Source organism: Nerophis ophidion, linkage group LG25 (genome assembly GCF_033978795.1).
Source record: "Nerophis ophidion isolate RoL-2023_Sa linkage group LG25, RoL_Noph_v1.0, whole genome shotgun sequence".
Classification (NCBI taxonomy): domain Eukaryota; kingdom Metazoa; phylum Chordata; class Actinopteri; order Syngnathiformes; family Syngnathidae; genus Nerophis; species Nerophis ophidion.
This window is the reverse complement of record NC_084635.1, coordinates 38,321,354-38,339,515: the sequence shown is the minus strand read 5'-3', so window position 1 is coordinate 38,339,515 and position 18,162 is coordinate 38,321,354. Positions and strand designations below refer to the sequence as shown.

The following is an 18,162-nucleotide window of genomic DNA, read 5'->3' as shown; positions in this document are numbered from 1 at the left end:
TTATTGAGTGGATGGAAAAATTATTTAAGAGAAACAAAAAATATATAGTATGCGGTGACTTTAATATCAACCTTTTCAATCCTAATAAACACAAACACACAGAATAATTTGTTGACAGCATGTTCTCCATTAGCTTATTGCCACTGATTACAGGAGCCACAAGAATCCCAACACACAGAACCACACTTCTTGACATGTTCTGTAACATCGTGGATCAGACTGTAACTGGAGGCTTGTTAGTCAGTGATCATTTACCAGTGTTCATGGTGTACAATAATAACTGTAAAACATCCAAACCTGTAAATAGTGAATATTATCAAAGAGCCACAACAGAACGATCCTTAACAGCACTTAAAAATGATTTAGCCAAACAAAACTGGGATTCTGTGTTTCAAACGTCAGATATAAATGCAGCTTATCATTTATTTTATGACATTTTTTCTCACTTTATGATACACACTGCCCCATCAAAAAATGCACTATAACTAACTCCCAAAAAACTCCATGGATAACTCCCCCCCAAGAAAAACATTTATAGTAATTGAAACCAGCAGGAGCCCCGCCCCCTGACAAAAAACAAAAAACCAACAAAAAACAACAACCAACATTCTTAATATTTCAAACCAGCAAAAGCCTCGCCCCCTGACAAAAAAAATAAACATTTATAGTATTTGAAAGCAGCAGAAGCCGCGCCCCCTGGCTAAAAACCAAAAACAAAAAAAACATTAATAGTAATTGAAAGCAGCAAAAGCCCCGCCCCCTGACAAAAAAACAAAAACAAAAAAATAAAACAAAAACAACATTCTTAATATTTGAAACCAGCAAAAGCCACGCCCCCTGACAAAAAAAAACTAAACATTTATAGTAATTGAAAGCACCAGAAGCCCCGCCCCCTGGCTAAAAACAAAAAACAAAGAAAACATTAATAGTAATTGAAAGCAGCAAAAGCCCCGCCTCCCTGACAAAAACAAAAAACAAATAAAACAGTAATAGTAATTGAAACCAGCAAAAGCCCCGCCCCCTGACAAAACAAAAAACAAAAAACAAAACAAAAACATTCTTAATATTTGAAGGCAGCAGAAGCCCCGCCCCCTGGCTAAAAATTAAAAAACAAAAAAAACATTAATAGTAATTGAAAGCAGCAAAAGCCCCGCCCCCTGACAAAAAAAATAAACATTTATAGTATTTGAAAGCAGCAGAAGCCGCGCCCCCTGGCTAAAAACCAAAAACAAAAAAAACATTAATAGTAATTGAAAGCAGCAAAAGCCCCGCCCCCTGACAAAAAAACAAAAACAAAAAAATAAAACAAAAACAACATTCTTAATATTTGAAACCAGCAAAAGCCACGCCCCCTGACAAAAAAAACTAAACATTTATAGTAATTGAAAGCACCAGAAGCCCCGCCCCCTGGCTAAAAACAAAAAACAAAGAAAACATTAATAGTAATTGAAAGCAGCAAAAGCCCCGCCTCCCTGACAAAAACAAAAAACAAATAAAACAGTAATAGTAATTGAAACCAGCAAAAGCCCCGCCCCCTGACAAAACAAAAAACAAAACAAAAACATTCTTAATATTTGAAGGCAGCAGAAGCCCCGCCCCCTGGCTAAAAATTAAAAAACAAAAAAAAACATTAATAGTAATTGAAAGCAGCAAAAGCCCCGCCCCCTGGCTAAAAAAAAAAAAAAAAAACACTAATAATAATTGAAAGCAGCAAAAGCCCCGCCCCCTGACAAAAAAAATGAACATTTATAGTATTTGAAAGCAGCAGAAGCCCCGCCCCCTGGCTAAAAACCAAAAACAAAAAAAACATTCATAGTAATTGAAAGCAGCAAAAGCCCCGCCCCTTGACAAAAAACAAAAACAAAAAAACAAAACAAAAACAACATTCTTAATATTTGAAACCAGCAAAAGCCACGCCCCCTGACAAAAAAAACTAAAAATTTATAGTAATTGAAAGCACCAGAAGCCCCGCCCCCTGGCTAAAAACAAAAAACAAAAAAAACATTAATGTAATTGAAAGCAGCAAAAGCCCCGCCCCCTGACAAAAAACAAAAAACAAATAAAACAGTAATAGTAATTGAAAGCAGCAAAAGCCCGCCCCCTGACAAAACAAAAAACAAAACAAAAACAACATTCTTAATATTTGAAAGCAGCAGAAGCCCGCCCCCTGGCTAAAAATTAAAAAACAAAAAAAACATTAATAGTAATTGAAAGCAGCAAAAGCCTCGCCCCCTGACAAAAAAAAAAACAAAACAAAAACAACATTCTTAATATTTGAAAGCAGCAAAAGCCCCGCCCCCTGACAAAAAAACTAAACATTTATAATAATTTAAAGCAGCAGAAGCCCCGCCCCCTGACAAAAAAACCCCTAAACATTTATAGTAATTGAAACCAGCAGAAGCCCCGCCCCCTGGCTAAAAACAAAAAACAAAAAAAACATTAATAGTAATTGAAAACACCAAAAGCCCCGCCCTCTGACAAAAAACAAAAACAAAAAACAAAACAAAAACAACATCCTTAATATTTGAAAGCAGCAAAAGCCCCGCCCCCTGACAAAAAAAAAAAATATTTATAGTAATTTAAAGCAGCAGAAGCTCCGCCCCCTGACAAAAAAAACTAAACATTTATAGTAACAGAAAGCAGCAGAAGCCCCGCCCCCTGACAAAAAAACAAAACAAAAACAACATTCTTAATATTTGACAGCAGCAGAAGCCCCGCCCCCTGACAAAAAAAACCTAAACATTTATAGTAACAGAAAGCAGCAGAAGCCCCGCCCCCTGACAAAAAAACTAAACATTTCTAGTAACTGAAAGCAGCAGAAGCCCCGCCCCCAGCCCCCAGCCCCCCTATTAGCATACGTAGCCCCGCCCCAGACAGAGTCCCTCCCCCGGCTGGTAAAAAGGGTGAGGTCACGTCGTGGAGGGTCGGAGTGGTCTTTAGCCTGCAGAGATGATGTGGAATTATGTTTTATCAACTTTGACGGCAGCTTTCGTCATGTTTGCTGTGGTCGTTGTGTCCAGAAGTGTGTTCCCCTACTGGGCGGCGGACTGGCGGTACAGCCTGCAGCTGCTGAAGCTGGTGTGGAACTACGTGAGGAGGAGAAGAAGAAAACCTTCCTTCTTCGTGCTGGATCGTTTCTTGGAGCAGCGCCACAAACATCCTCACAAAGTCTTCCTGCGCTTCCAAGACGCAACTTTCACCTACTTGGCGGCGGAGCAGAGGAGCAACAAGATCGCCAACGCGCTGCGGGCACATGCGCACTACACTTCCGGTGACACGGTGGCGCTCTTCATGGCCAACGAGCCCGACTTCCTGTTCACCTGGCTGGCTTTGGCCCAACTGGGCTCACCTGTAGCGCTGCTCAACCACAACATCCGCAGCAAGTCTCTGCTGCACTGCTTCAACTGCTGCTCGGCCACCGTACTTATAGCCGCTGCAGGTACCATCATCATCATCATCATCATCATCATCATCTCTGCAAGTAGCATTATCATCATTATTATTATTATTATTATTATTATTATTATTATTATTAGGATATATTCTTCTTCATCTCTGCAAGTAGCATTATCATCATTATTATTATTATTATTATCATCATTATTATTATTATTATTATTAGGATATATTCTTCTTCATCTCTGCAAGTAGCATTATCATCATTATTATTATTATTATTAGGATCTATTCCTCTTCATCTCTGCAAATAGCATTATCATTATTATTATTATTATTTTTAGGATCTATTCCTCTTCATCTCTGCAAGTAGCATTATCATTATTATTATTATTATTATTATTATTATTATTATTATTATGATTTATTCCTCTTCATCTCTGTAGGTAGCATTATCATTATTATTATTATTATTATTATTATTAGGATCTATTCCTCATCATCTCTGCAAGTAGCATTATCATTATTATCATTATTATCATTATTATTATTATTATTTTTAGGATCTATTCCTCTTCATCTCTGCAAGTAGCATTATCATTATTATTATTATTATTATTATTATTATTATTATTAGGATCTATTCCTCGTCATCTCTGCAACTAGCATTATCATTATTATTATTATTATTATTATTATTATTAATATTATTAGGATCTATTCCTCTTCATCTCTGTAAGTAGCATTATCATTATTATTATTATTATTATTATTATTATTATTATTAGGATCTATTCCTCGTCATCTCTGCAACTAGCATTATCATTATTATTATTATTATTATTATTATTAGTAGTATTTTTAGGATCTATTCCTCTTCATCTCTGTAAGTAGCATTATCATTATTATTATTATTATTATTATTATTATTATTATCATCTATTCCTCGTCATCTCTGCAAGTAGCATTATCAATATTATTATTATTATTATTATTATTATTATTATTATTATTAGGATCGATTCCTCTTCATCTCTGCAAGTAGCATTATCATTATTATTATTATTATTATTATTATTATTATTAGGATCTATTCCTCGTCATCTCTGCAAGTAGCATTGTTATTATTATTATTATTATTATTATTATTAGGATATATTCTTCTTCATCTCTGCAAGTAGCATTATTATTATTATTACTTTTGTCATTAAAATGTATTATTCTTCATCTCTTTAATTAGGATTATTATTAGGATTTTTTCTTCTTCATCTCTTCAAGTAGGATTATTAATAGGATTTATTCTTCCTGATCTCTGCAAGTTTGATTATTAATAGGATTTATTAGTAATATCACTTCAGTATCTCTACAAGTATGATATTAACTAATAGTATTTATTATCAATATCATATTTGTATCGCTGCAAATATGATAATTAATAGAATTTACTATCAATATGTAGCTGAGATAGGCGCCAGCGCCCCCCGCGACCCCGAAAGGGAATAAGCGGTAGAAAATGGATGGATGGATCACTTTAGTATCTCTAAAAGTAGGATTATTATTATTATGATTTATTAGTAATATCACATTAGTATCTCTAAAAGTAGGATTATTATTATGATTTATTCTTCTTCATCTCTGCAAGTATGATTATTATTAGGATTTATTATCAATATTCCATTAGTATCTCAGCAAGTATGATTAATAATATGATTTATTAGTAATATCACATTAGTATCTCTAAAAGTAGGATTATGTGAATTATATTTATATAGCGCTTTTCTCTAGTGACTCAAAGCGCTTTACATAGTGAAACCCAATATCTAAGTTACATTTAAACCAGTGTGGGTGGCACTGGGAGCAGGTGGGTAAAGTGTCTTGCCCAAAGACACAACGGCAGTGACTAGGATGGCGGAAGCGGGAATCGAACCTGCAACCCTCAAGTTGCTGGCACGGCCGCTCTACCAACCGAGCTATTATGATTTATTCTTCTTCATCTCTGCAAGTATGATTATTATTAGGATTTAATATCAATATTCCATTAGTATCTCAGCAAGTATGATTAATATGATTTATCAGTAATATCACATTAGTATCTCTCCAAGTATGATTATTAATAGGATTTATTATCAATATCACCTTCAAAAACATGCACCTGGAGATAAGCCCCTCCCACCTCCAAAGACATGCACCTGGAGATAAGCCCCTCCCACCTCCAAAGACATGCACCTGGGGATAGGCCCCTCCCACCTCCAAAGACATGCACCTAGGGATAGGCCCCTCCCACCTCCAAAGACATGCACCTAGGGATAGGTTGATTGGCAACACTAAAGGCCAACTGAAAGTTACTACTAGCGACCACGCAGTCTGATAGTTTATAAATCAATGATGAAATATTAACACAACAATATCGCATAATTCCACAGTATTCTGGACATCTGCGTTGCTGAATCTTTTGCAATTTGTTCAATTAATAATAGAGACGTCAAAGAAGAAAGATGTAGGTGGGAAGTGGTGTATTGCAGCCGCCTTTAGCAACACAAACACAGCCGGTGTTTCCTTGTTTACATTCCCGAAGGTGAAGCTTTACTATGGAACAGAGCGGTCAAACGAACATGGTTCCCGACCACATGTCAACCGGCAGGTTTCGGTGAGAAAATTGTGGTAATAAGTCAGCTCTTACCGTAGTTATGAGCGGAGCTTGCGTCCTCCTGCAGCTGCGTGGCTTCCCTCAGAGACACTGACGGTCACCACACCATTGGCCACACCCCTCCGACTTTCAGGTACCATATAATCTCACTAAAACACTAGTAACACAATAATCAGATAAGGGATTTTCCAGAATTATCCTAGTAAATGTGTCTAATAACATCTGAATCGCTCCCACTGCCTAAGATCCTCGCAGAGTTCCTTAAGGCTCTGGATGTCTTGGTTAACAAGACGGCAACATAGCGTAGACATCGGGGGTGGTGCCTCTGGATTGGCAGACCGGGGTGGTGGTTCCTCTCTTTAAGAAGGGGAACCGGCGGATGTGTTCCAACTATCGTGAGATCACACTCCTCAGCCTTCCCGGTAAGGTCTATTCAGGTTTACTAGAGAGGAGGCTACACAGGATACTCAAACCTCAGATATAGGAGGAGCAGTGTGGTTTTTGTCCTGGTCGTTCTCAGCAGGATCCTTAAGGGTCCATGGGAGTTTGCCCAACAAGTCTACATGTCTTTTGTGGACTTGGAGAAGGCATTCGACCGTGTCCCTCGGGAAGTCCTGTGGAGAGTGCTCAGAGAGTATGTGGTCTCTGACTGCCTGATTCTGGCGGTCCGTTCCCTGTATGATCAGTGTCAGAGCTTGGTCCGCATGGAGTCAGAGTGGACCATGTTCCGTATTTCTATTGTCCAGGCGGGCGATCAGAAGTAGGGATGCCATCCAGTTGAAGAAGGAGTCCTATCGGGTCCTTTTGGCTCGTGGGACTACGGAGGCAGCGGACAGGTACCGACTGGCCAAGTGGTGTAAAGCTTCGATGGTTGTGGAGGAAAAAAAGTCTGTGTGGGAGGAGTTTGGGGAAGCCATGGAAAATGAATTCCGGATGACTTCAAAGGGATTCTGGACCACCATCCACCACCTGATGTTGATACTCGACCTGGGGTGTTGTGGATTGCTGGAGGGAATACTTCAATGACCTTCCTCTGAGGACTTTGTGCTGGACTCTCCTATTTCTGGAACGGAAGTTGCCGAGGTTGTTAAAAAGCTCATCGGAGGCAGGGCACCAGGGGTGGATAAGATCCTCCCAGAGTTCCTCAAGGCTCTGGATGTCTTGGTTAACAAGACGGCAACATTGCGTAGACATTGGGGGTGGTGCCTCTGGATTGGCAGACCGGGGTGGTGGTTCCTCTCTTTAAGAAGGGGAACCGGCGGATGTGTTCCAACGATCGTGGGATCACACTCCTCAGCCTTCCCGGTAAGGTCTATTCAGGTTTACTAGAGAGGAGGCTACACAGGATACTCAAACCTCAGATATAGGAGGAGCAGTGTGGTTTTTGTCCTGGTCGTTCTCAGCAGGATCCTTAAGGGTTCTGGGAGTTTGCCCAACCAGTCTACATGTCTTTTGTGGACTTGGAGAAGGCATTCGACCGTGTCCCTCGGGAAGTCCTGTGGAGAGTGCTCAGAGAGTATGTGCTCTCTGACTGCCTGATTCTGGCGGTCCGTTCCCTGTATGATCAGTGTCAGAGCTTGGTCCGCATGGAGTCAGAGTGGACCATGTTCCGTACTTCTATTGTCAAGGCGGCCGATCGGAGCCGTGGCTGCAAGGTGGTCGGTGCCTGTCGTGGTGGTAATCTAAGAACCTCCTTCCAGTGAGTGTTGGACTCCGCCAGGGCTCCCGTCTGTCACAGATTCTGTTGACAACTTTTATGGACAGAATTTCTAGGCACAGTCAGGGAGTTGAGGGGATCCGGTTTGGTGGCTGCAGGATTAGGGCTATGCTTTTCGCAGATAATGTGGTCCTGATGGCTTCATCTGGCCAGGATCTTCAGCTTTCACTGGATCGGTTCGCAGCTGAGTGTAACTGGGATGAGAATCAGCACTTCCAAGTCCGAGTCCATGGTTCTGGCTCAGAAATGAGTGCCAACTCCGGGTTGGTGAAGAGATCTTGCCCCAAGTGGAGGAGTTCATGTACCTTGGGGTCTTGTTCACAAGTGAGGGAAGAGTGGATGGTGAGATCGACAGGTGGATCGGTGCGGCGTCTTCAGTAATGCGGACGCTGTATCAATCTGTTGTGGTGAAAAAAAGAGCTGAGTCGGAAGGCAAAGCTCTCAATTTAGTGGTAAATCTACGTTGCTGCCCTCACCTATGGTCATGAACTTTGGATTATGACCAAAAGGACAAGTTGTCTCTGTCAGGTGGCGGGGCTCTCCCTTAGAAATAGGGTGAGAAGATCTGTCTTTGGGGAGGAGATGAGAGAAAAGACACTGATCATGGGAGAGATTAGTTAGCATGCTTCCTGGACGCCTTCCACGGGGTAAGACCCAGGTCACATTGGGGGACTATGTCTCCTTGCTGGCCTGGGATCCCCCATGAGGAGCTGGATGAAATGGCTGGGGAGACGGAAGTCTGGGCTTCTCTGCTTAGGCTGCTGCCCCCGTGACCAGACCTCGGTAATGTGGAAAAAGATGGATGGATGGATAAATGGAAGAATGGCTGGATGGATGGATGGATAAATGGAAGAATGGCTGGATGGATGGATGGATGTTTCTTCCTCACAGAAATACTCAAAGTAAAAAGAATGTTGGATTAAAAGTACTCTGACAAGTACAATTGATCCAAAAAGTAACTTCAGTCAATGTAACTAAGTAGATGTAACTAAGTACATGTCCAGGTTACTACACAGAGTACTAGTACATAGACTCCAGTAGTCTTGTGTTGTTTTGGTCACATGACGTTTGTTGTAGCGTTACAGTGCTAGAGAGTAATAGTCCCAACAATGCTAGGGAGTAATAGTCCCGTATGAGTAAGAGAGTAATAGTCCCATATGAGTAATAGTCCCATATGAGTAAGAGAGTAATAGTCCCATATTAGTAATAGTCCCATATGAGTAAGAGAGTAATAGTCCCGTATGAGTAATAGTCCCATATAAGTAAGAGAGTAATAGTCCCATATGAGTAAGAGAGTAATAGTCCTATATGAGTAATAGTCCCATATGAGTAAGAGAGTAAGAGTCCCATATGAGTAATAGCCCCATATGAGGTAGAGAGTAGTAGTCCCATATGAGTAATAGTCCCATATGAGTAAGAGAGTAATAGTCCCATATGAGTAAGAGAGTAATAGTCCCATATGAGTAAGAGAGTAATAGTCCCATATGAGTAATAGTCCCATATGAGTAAGAGAGTAATAGTCCCATATGAGTAAGAGAGTAATAGTCCCATATGAATAAGAGAGTAATAGTCCCATATGAGTAATAGACCCATATGAGGTAGAGAGTAATAGTCCCATATGAGTAAGAGAGTAATAGTCCCATATGAGAAATAGTCCCATATGAGGTAGAGAGTAATAGTCCCATATGAGTAAGAGAGTAATAGTCCCATAAGAGTAATAGTCCCATATGAGTAAGAGAGTAATAGTCCCATATGAGTAAGAGAGTAATAGTCCCATATGAGTAAGAGAGTAATAGTCCCATATGAGTAATAGTCCCATATGAGGTAGAGAGTAATAGTCCCATATGAGTAAGAGAGTAATAGTCCCATATGAGTAATAGTCCCATTAGAGTAAGAGAGTAATAGTCCCATATGAGTAATAGTCCCATTAGAGTAAGAGAGTAATAGTCCCATATGAGGTAGAGAGTAATAGTCCCATATGAGTAATAGTCCCATATGAGTAAGAGAGTAATAGTCCCATATGAGTAAGAGAGTAATAGTCCCATATGAGTAATAGTCCCATATGAGTAAGAGAGTAATAGTCCCATATGAGTAATAGTCCCATATGAGGTAGAGAGTAATAGTCCCATATGAGTAAGAGAGTAATAGTCCCATATGAGTAATAGTCCCATTAGTGTAAGAGAGTAATAGTCCCATATGAGTAATAGTCCCATATGAGTAATAGTCCCATTAGAGTAAGAGAGTAATAGTCCCATATGAGGTAGAGAGTAATAGTCCCATATGAGTAATAGTCCCATATGAGTAAGAGAGTAATAGTCCCATATGAGTAATAGTCCCATATGAGTAAGAGAGTAATAGTCCCATATGAGTAATAGTCCCATATGAGTAAGAGAGTAATAGTCCCATATGAGTAATAGTCCCATATGAGTAAGAGAGTAATAGTCCCATATGAGTAATAGTCTCATATGAGTAATAGTCCCATATGAGCAAGAGAGTAATAGTCCCATATAAGTAATAGTCCCATATGCGTAAGAGAGTAATAGTCCCATATGAGTAATCGTCCCATATGAGTAAGAGAGTAATAGTCCCATATGAGTAAGAGAGTAATAGTCCCATATGAGTAATAGTCCCATATGAGTAAGAGAGTAATAGTCCCATATGAGTGATAGTCTCATATGAGGTAGAGAGTAATAGTCCCATATGAGTAATAGTCCCATATGAGTAATAGTCCCATATGAGTAATAGTCCCCTATGAGTAAGAGAGTAATAGTCCCATATGAGTAATAGTCCCATATGAGTAAGAGAGTAATAGTCCCATATGAGTGATTGTCTCATATGAGGTAGAGAGTAATAGTCCCATATGAGTAATAGTCCCATATGAGTAATAGTCCCCTATGAGTAAGAGAGTAATAGTCCCATATGAGTAATAGTCCCCTATGAGTAAGAGAGTAATAGTCCCATATGAGTAATTGTCCCATATGAGTAATAGTCCCATATGAGTAATGGTCCCATATGAGTAATAGTCCCACATGAGTAATTGTCCCATATGAGTAATAGTCCCATATGAGTAATAGTCCCATATGAGTAATAGTCCCATATGAGTAATAGTCCCAAATGAGTAATAGTCCCATATGAGTAATAGTCCCAAATGAGTAATAGTCCCATATGAGTAATAGTCCCAAATGAGTAATAGTCCCATATGAGTAATAGTCCCAAATGAGTAATAGTCCCATATGAGTAATACTTGGTGTTGCAGAGCTGCGAGAGGCAGTGGAAGAAGTTGGAGCAACACTTCAGGAGAAAGGTGTGCTCGTCCTGCTGATGATGCAACACTGTGACACACCTGGACTGGAGAGCTTCTCTGATCAGGTGGAGCGAGCATCAGACTCTCCTGTTCCTCGCTCGCTCAGGTCCAACATCACCTTCAAAAGTCCTGCTGTCTACATCTACACATCTGGAACTACAGGTATGTTTAATGGATGTACACATCTGGAACTACAGGTATGTTTAATGGATGTACACATCTGGAACTACAGGTATGTTCAATGGATGTACACATCTGGAACTACAGGTATGTTCAATGGATGTACACATCTGGAACTACAGGTATGTTCAATGTATTTACACATCTGGAACTACAGGTATGTTCAATGGATGTACACATCTGGAACTACAGGTATGTTCGATAGATGTACACATCTGGAACTACAGGTATGTTCAATGGATGTACACATCTGGAACTACAGGTATGTTCAATGGATGTACACATCTGGAACTACAGGTATGTTCAATGGATGTACACATCTGGAACTACAGGTATGTTCAATGTATGTACACATCTGGAACTACAGGTATGTTCAATGGATGTACACATCTGGAACTACAGGTATGTTCAATGGATGTACACATCTGGAACTACAGGTATGTTCAATGACTGTACACATCTGGAACTACAGGTATGTTCGATGGATGTACACATCTGGAACTACAGGTATGTTCGATGGATGTACACATCTGGAACTACAGGTATTTGTTCAATGTATTTACACATCTGGAACTACAGGTATGTTCAATGTATTTACACATCTGGAACTACAAGTATGTTCAATGGATGTACACATCTGGAACTACAGGTATGTTCAATGGATGTACACATCTGGAACTACAGGTATGTTCAATGGATGTACACATCTGGAACTACAGGTATGTTCAATGGATGTACACATCTGGAACTACAGGTATGTTCAATGGATGTACACATCTGGAACTACAGGTATGTTCAATGGATGTACACATCTGGAACTACAGGTATGTTCGATGTACTTACACATCTGGAACTACAGGTATTTTCAATGGATGTACACATCTGGAACTACAGGTATGTTCAATGGATGTACACATCTGGAACTACAGGTATGTTCAATGTATGTACACATCTGGAACTACAGGTATGTTCAATGTATTTACACATCTGGAACTACAGGTATGTTCAATGTATTTACACATCTGGAACTACAGGTATGTTCAATGTATTTACACATCTGGAACTACAGGTATGTTCAATGGATGTACACATCTGGAACTACTTATTTTGATGTTGATATTTACTTTATGTTGTGTTTGTTGATACTTATGTTGATGTTTATGTTGATACTTATGTTGACGTTGTTATTTTTGTTGTTTATGTTGATACTTGTTTATATTGATGTTTATGTTGATGCTGATACTTATGTTGATTTTTATGTTATGATACTTATTTTGATATGTATGTTGATATTAATACTTATGTTTATGTTGATATTTATGTGTATGTTGATGTTTATGTTGATACTTATGTTGATACCTATATTGATTTTGATACTTATGTCGATGTTTATCTTGTTGATACCTATAGTGATGTTGATACTTATGTTGATGTTTATGTTGATGTTGATACTTATGTTGATATTTATGTTGATGTTGATACTTATGTTGATGTTTATGTTGATGTTGATACTTATGTATGTTTATGTTGATGTTGATACTTATGTTGATGTTTATGTTGATGTTTATGTTGATGTTGATGTTTATGTTGATGTTTATACTTATGTATGTTTATGTTGATGTTGATACTTATGTTGATGTTGATACTTATGTTCATATTTATGTTGATGTTGATACTTATGTTGATGTTTATGTTGATACTTATGTTGATGTTTATGTTGATGTTGATACTTATGTTGATGTTTATGTTGATGTTGATACTTATGTTGATATTTATGTTGATGTTGATACTTAATTTAATATTTATGTTGATGTTGATACTTATGTTGATGTTTATGTTGATACTTATGTTGATGTTTATGTTGATGTTGATACTTGTGTCGATGTTTATGTTGATGTTGATACCTATGTTGATATTTATGTTGATGTTTATGTTGATGTTGATACTTATGTATGTTTATGTTGATGTTGATACTTATGTTGATGTTTATGTTGATGTTGATACTTATGTTGATATTTATGTTGATGTTGATACTTATGTTGATATTTATTTTGATGTTGATACTTATGTTGATGTTGATACTTATGTTGATATTTATGTTGATGTTGATACTTATGTTGATGTTTATGTTGATGTTGATACTTATGTTGATGTTTATGTTGATGTTGATACTTATGTTGATGTTTATGATGATACTTATGTTGATGTTTATGTTGATGTTTATGTTGATGTTTATGTTGATGTTTATGATGATACTTATGTTGATGTTTATGTTGATGTTTATGTTGATGTTGATGTTTATGTTGATGTTGATACTTATGTTGATACTTATGTTGACGTGTATGTTGATGTTGATACTTATGTTGATGTTGATACTTATGTTGATGTTTATGTCGATGCAGGTCTGCCTAAAGCAGCGATGGTCAATCAGAACCGTCTCCTCAAGGCGTTGGCGGTCTTATCATCAAACGGCGTTGTGTCGGATGATGTCATCTACTTGAACTTACCTTTGTACCACACAGCTGGATTCATCATCGGCTTCATTGGCTCCATCGACACAGGTGAGGATGTAGTTTAAATGAACTTATGTACAAGTACTGTAGAAGTACTTCATTGGCTCCATCGACACAGGTGAGGATGTAGTTTAAATGAACTTATGTACATGTACTGTAGAAGTACTTCATTGGCTCCATCGACACAGGTGAGGACGTAGTTTAAATGAACTTATGTACAAGTACTGTAGAAGTACTTCATTGGCTCCATCGACACAGGTGAGGACGTAGTTTAAATGAACTTATGTACATGTACTGTAGAAGTACTTCATTGGCTCCATCGACACAGGTGAGGACGTAGTTTAACTCTACTTTTGACAAGTGTCTTGTCTGCTGAGGAACCGCAAATAACTTGACAAGAACATCATACCTGGCTCCAGACTTTTGTCCACTATAGCAGGAGTACAAAAGCAGGAGTACAAAACTGTACTAAAGCAGGAGTACAAAACTGTACTAATGCAGGAGTACAAAACTGTACTAAAGCAGGAGTACAGAAGTGTATTAACGCAGGAGTACAAAACTGTATTAAAGCAGGAGTACAGAAGTGTACTAAAGCAGGAGTACAGAAGTGTACTAAAGCAGGAGTACAGAAGTGTACTAAAGCAGGAGTACAGAAGTGTACTAAAGCAGGAGTACAGAAGTGTACTAAAGCAGGAGTACAGAAGTGTACTAAAGCAGGAGTACAGAAGTGTACTAAAGCAGGAGTACAGAAGTGTACTAAAGCAGGAGTACAGAAGTGTACTAAAGCAGGAGTACAGAAGTGTACTAAAGCAGGAGTACAGAAGTGTACTAAAGCAGGAGTACAGAAGTGTACTAAAGCAGGAGTACAGAAGTGTACTAAAGCAGGAGTACAGAAGTGTACTAAAGCAGGAGTACAGAAGTGTACTAAAGCAGGAGTACAGAAGTGTACTAAAGCAGGAGTACAGAAGTGTACTAAAGCAGGAGTACAGAAGTGTACTAAAGCAGGAGTACAGAAGTGTACTAAAGCAGGAGTACAGAAGTGTACTAAAGCAGGAGTACAGAAGTGTACTAAAGCAGGAGTACAGAAGTGTACTTAAGCAGGAGTACAGAAGTGTACTAAAGCAGGAGTACAGAAGTGTACTAAAGCAGGAGTACAGAAGTGTACTAAAGCAGGAGTACAGAAGTGTACTAAAGCAGGAGTACAGAAGTGTACTAAAGCAGGAGTACAGAAGTGTACTAAAGCAGGAGTACAGAAGTGTACTAAAGCAGGAGTACAGAAGTGTACTAAAGCAGGAGTACAGAAGTGTACTAAAGCAGGAGTACAGAAGTGTACTAAAGCAGGAGTACAGAAGTGTACTAAAGCAGGAGTACAGAAGTGTACTAAAGCAGGAGTACAGAAGTGTACTAAAGCAGGAGTACAGAAGTGTACTAAAGCAGGAGTACAAAACTGTACTAAAGCAGGAGTACAGAAGTGGACTAAAGCAGGAGTACAGAAGTGGACTAAAGCAGGAGTACAGAAGTGGACTAAAGCAGGAGTACAGAAGTGGACTAAAGCAGGAGTACAGAACTGTACTAAAGCAGGAGTACAGAAGTGTACTAAAGCAGGAGTACAGAAGTGTACTAAAGCAGGAGTACAGAAGTGTACTAAAGCAGGAGTACAAAACTGTACTAAAGCAGGAGTACATAAGTGTACTAAAGCAGGAGTACATAAGTGTACTAAAGCAGGAGTACAGAAGTGTATTAACGCAGGAGTACAAAACTGTATTAAAGCAGGAGTACAGAAGTGTACTAAAGCAGGAGTACAGAAGTGTACTAAAGCAGGAGTACAGAAGTGTACTAAAGCAGGAGTACAGAAGTGTACTAAAGCAGGAGTACAGAAGTGTATTAAAGCAGGAGTACAAAAGTGTACTAAAGCAGGAGTACATAAGTGTACTAAAGCAGGAGTACAGAAGTGTATTAAAACAGGAGTACAGAAGTGTACTAAAGCAGGAGTACAGAAGTGTATTAAAGCAGGAGTACAGAAGTGTACTAAAGCAGGAGTACAGAAGTGTACTAAAGCAGGAGTACAGAAGTGTACTAAAGCAGGAGTACAGAAGTGTACTAAAGCAGGAGTACAGAAGTGTACTAAAGCAGGAGTACAAAAGTGTACTAAAGCAGGAGTACAAAAGTGTACTAAAGCAGGAGTACATAAGTGTACTAAAGCAGGAGTACAAAACTGTACTAAAGCAGGAGTACAGAAGTGTACTAAAGCAGGAGTACAGAAGTGTACTAAAGCAGGAGTACAGAAGTGTACTAAAGCAGGAGTACAGAAGTGTACTAAAGCAGGAGTACAGAAGTGTACTAAAGCAGGAGTACAGAACTGTACTAAAGCAGGAGTACAGAAGTGTACTAAAGCAGGAGTACAGAAGTGTACTAAAGCAGGAGTACAGAAGTGTACTAAAGCAGGAGTACAGAAGTGTACTAAAGCAGGAGTACAGAAGTGTACTAAAGCAGGAGTACAGAAGTGTACTAAAGCAGGAGTACAGAAGTGTACTAAAGCAGGAGTACAGAAGTGTACTAAAGCAGGAGTACAGAAGTGTACTAAAGCAGGAGTACAGAAGTGTATTAAAGCAGGAGTACAGAAGTGTACTAAAGCAGGAGTACAGAAGTGTACTAAAGCAGGAGTACAGAAGTGTACTAAAGCAGGAGTACAGAAGTGTACTAAAGCAGGAGTACAGAAGTGTACTAAAGCAGGAGTACAGAAGTGTACTAAAGCAGGAGTACAGAAGTGTACTAAAGCAGGAGTACAGAAGTGTACTAAAGCAGGAGTACAGAAGTGTACTAAAGCAGGAGTACAGAAGTGTACTAAAGCAGGAGTACAGAAGTGTACTAAAGCAGGAGTACAGAAGTGTACTAAAGCAGGAGTACAGAAGTGTACTAAAGCAGGAGTACAGAAGTGTACTAAAGCAGGAGTACAGAAGTGTACTAAAGCAGGAGTACAGAAGTGTACTAAAGCAGGAGTACAGAACTGTACTAAAGCAGGAGTACAGAACTGTACTAAAGCAGGAGTACAGAACTGTACTAAAGCAGGAGTACAGAAGTGCATTAAAGCAGGAGTACAGAAGTGCATTAAAGCAGGAGTACAGAAGTGTACTAAAGCAGGAGTACAGAAGTGTACTAAAGCAGGAGTACAGAAGTGTACTAAAGCAGGAGTACAGAAGTGTACTAAAGCAGGAGTACAGAAGTGTACTAAAGCAGGAGTACAGAAGTGTACTAAAGCAGGAGTACAGAAGTGTACTAAAGCAGGAGTACAGAAGTGTACTAAAGCAGGAGTACAGAAGTGTACTAAAGCAGGAGTACAGAAGTGTACTAAAGCAGGAGTACAGAAGTGTACTAAAGCAGGAGTACAGAAGTGTACTAAAGCAGGAGTACAGAACGTGGAATGCTTCTATGGAGAACTCGGAAGAAGTGTTAAAGCTTCTTAAGTGTGGTGAAAGAGTCTTTTGTGAGCGAACAGACCATTGTGAGTGCAGGTCTTTAGTCCCCAGCTATGTAGGCCCAGGTCAAAGGTCAACAACAATCCCATAATCACTTATTCCAGCTGAGTTCCTTTTAGGCAATACTTCAGCCTTGATGATGTCATCTGCTCATTTGCATAATGAGATCCATCTTCCTGACTAAAGTTGGAAAATTGCCTTCCAAAGATGTCACACTTTCACGGACGTACCTATGTGGGCATAGCTCGGCCGTGCCAGCAACTTGAGGGTTGCAGGTCCGATTCCCGCTTCCGCCATCCTAGTCACTGCCGTTGTGTCCTTGGGCAAGACACTTTACCCACCTGCTCCCAGTGCCACCCACACTGCTTTAAATGGAACTTAGATATTGGCTTTCACTATGTAAAGCGCTTTGAGTCACTAGAGAAAAGCGCTATATAAATATAATTCCCTTCACTATGTGGGCATTCTGCTATATGACTTAATTCATATTATTTCTCCCGTCTGCTCTGATGTCTGTAAAATAAATATTTTGCTGTTTATAGTATATATACATACACATATATGTATATATATGTATAGATGTGTGTATATATGTATATATTTATACACACACACATATATATATATATATATATATATATATATATATATATTCCTCTCTGAGCTGCAACCTTATTGTGGTAGAGGAGTTTGCGTGTCCCAATGATCCTAGGAGCTATGTTGTCCGGGGGCATAAAGCCCCCTGGTAGGGTCTCCCAAGGCAAACAGGTTCTAGGTGAGGGATCAGACAAAGAGCAGCTCGAAGACCTTTATGAAGAAGAAACATCATGGACCCAGATTTCCCTCGCCCGGACGCGGGTCACCGGGGCCCCCCTCTGGAGCCAGGCCCGGAGGTGGGGCACGATGGCGAGCGCCTGGTGGCCGGGCCT

At 39.3% G+C, this 18,162-nt stretch overlaps 1 protein-coding gene across 1 annotated transcript in view; it reads left to right on the top strand.

Annotated features, from left to right (window-relative positions):
• The first annotated feature begins 2,888 nt into the window (after nucleotides 1-2,888).
• Nucleotides 2,889-18,162, top strand: part of LOC133543199 (long-chain fatty acid transport protein 2-like) — a 44,044-nt gene continuing 28,770 nt past the window's right edge. The window contains exons 1-3 of the mRNA XM_061887716.1: nucleotides 2,889-3,439; nucleotides 11,017-11,226; nucleotides 13,647-13,805. Coding sequence (XP_061743700.1) covers nucleotides 2,950-3,439; nucleotides 11,017-11,226; nucleotides 13,647-13,805 — 859 coding nt within the window. The 5' untranslated portion in view covers nucleotides 2,889-2,949. The remainder of the gene's footprint in view (nucleotides 3,440-11,016; nucleotides 11,227-13,646; nucleotides 13,806-18,162) is intronic.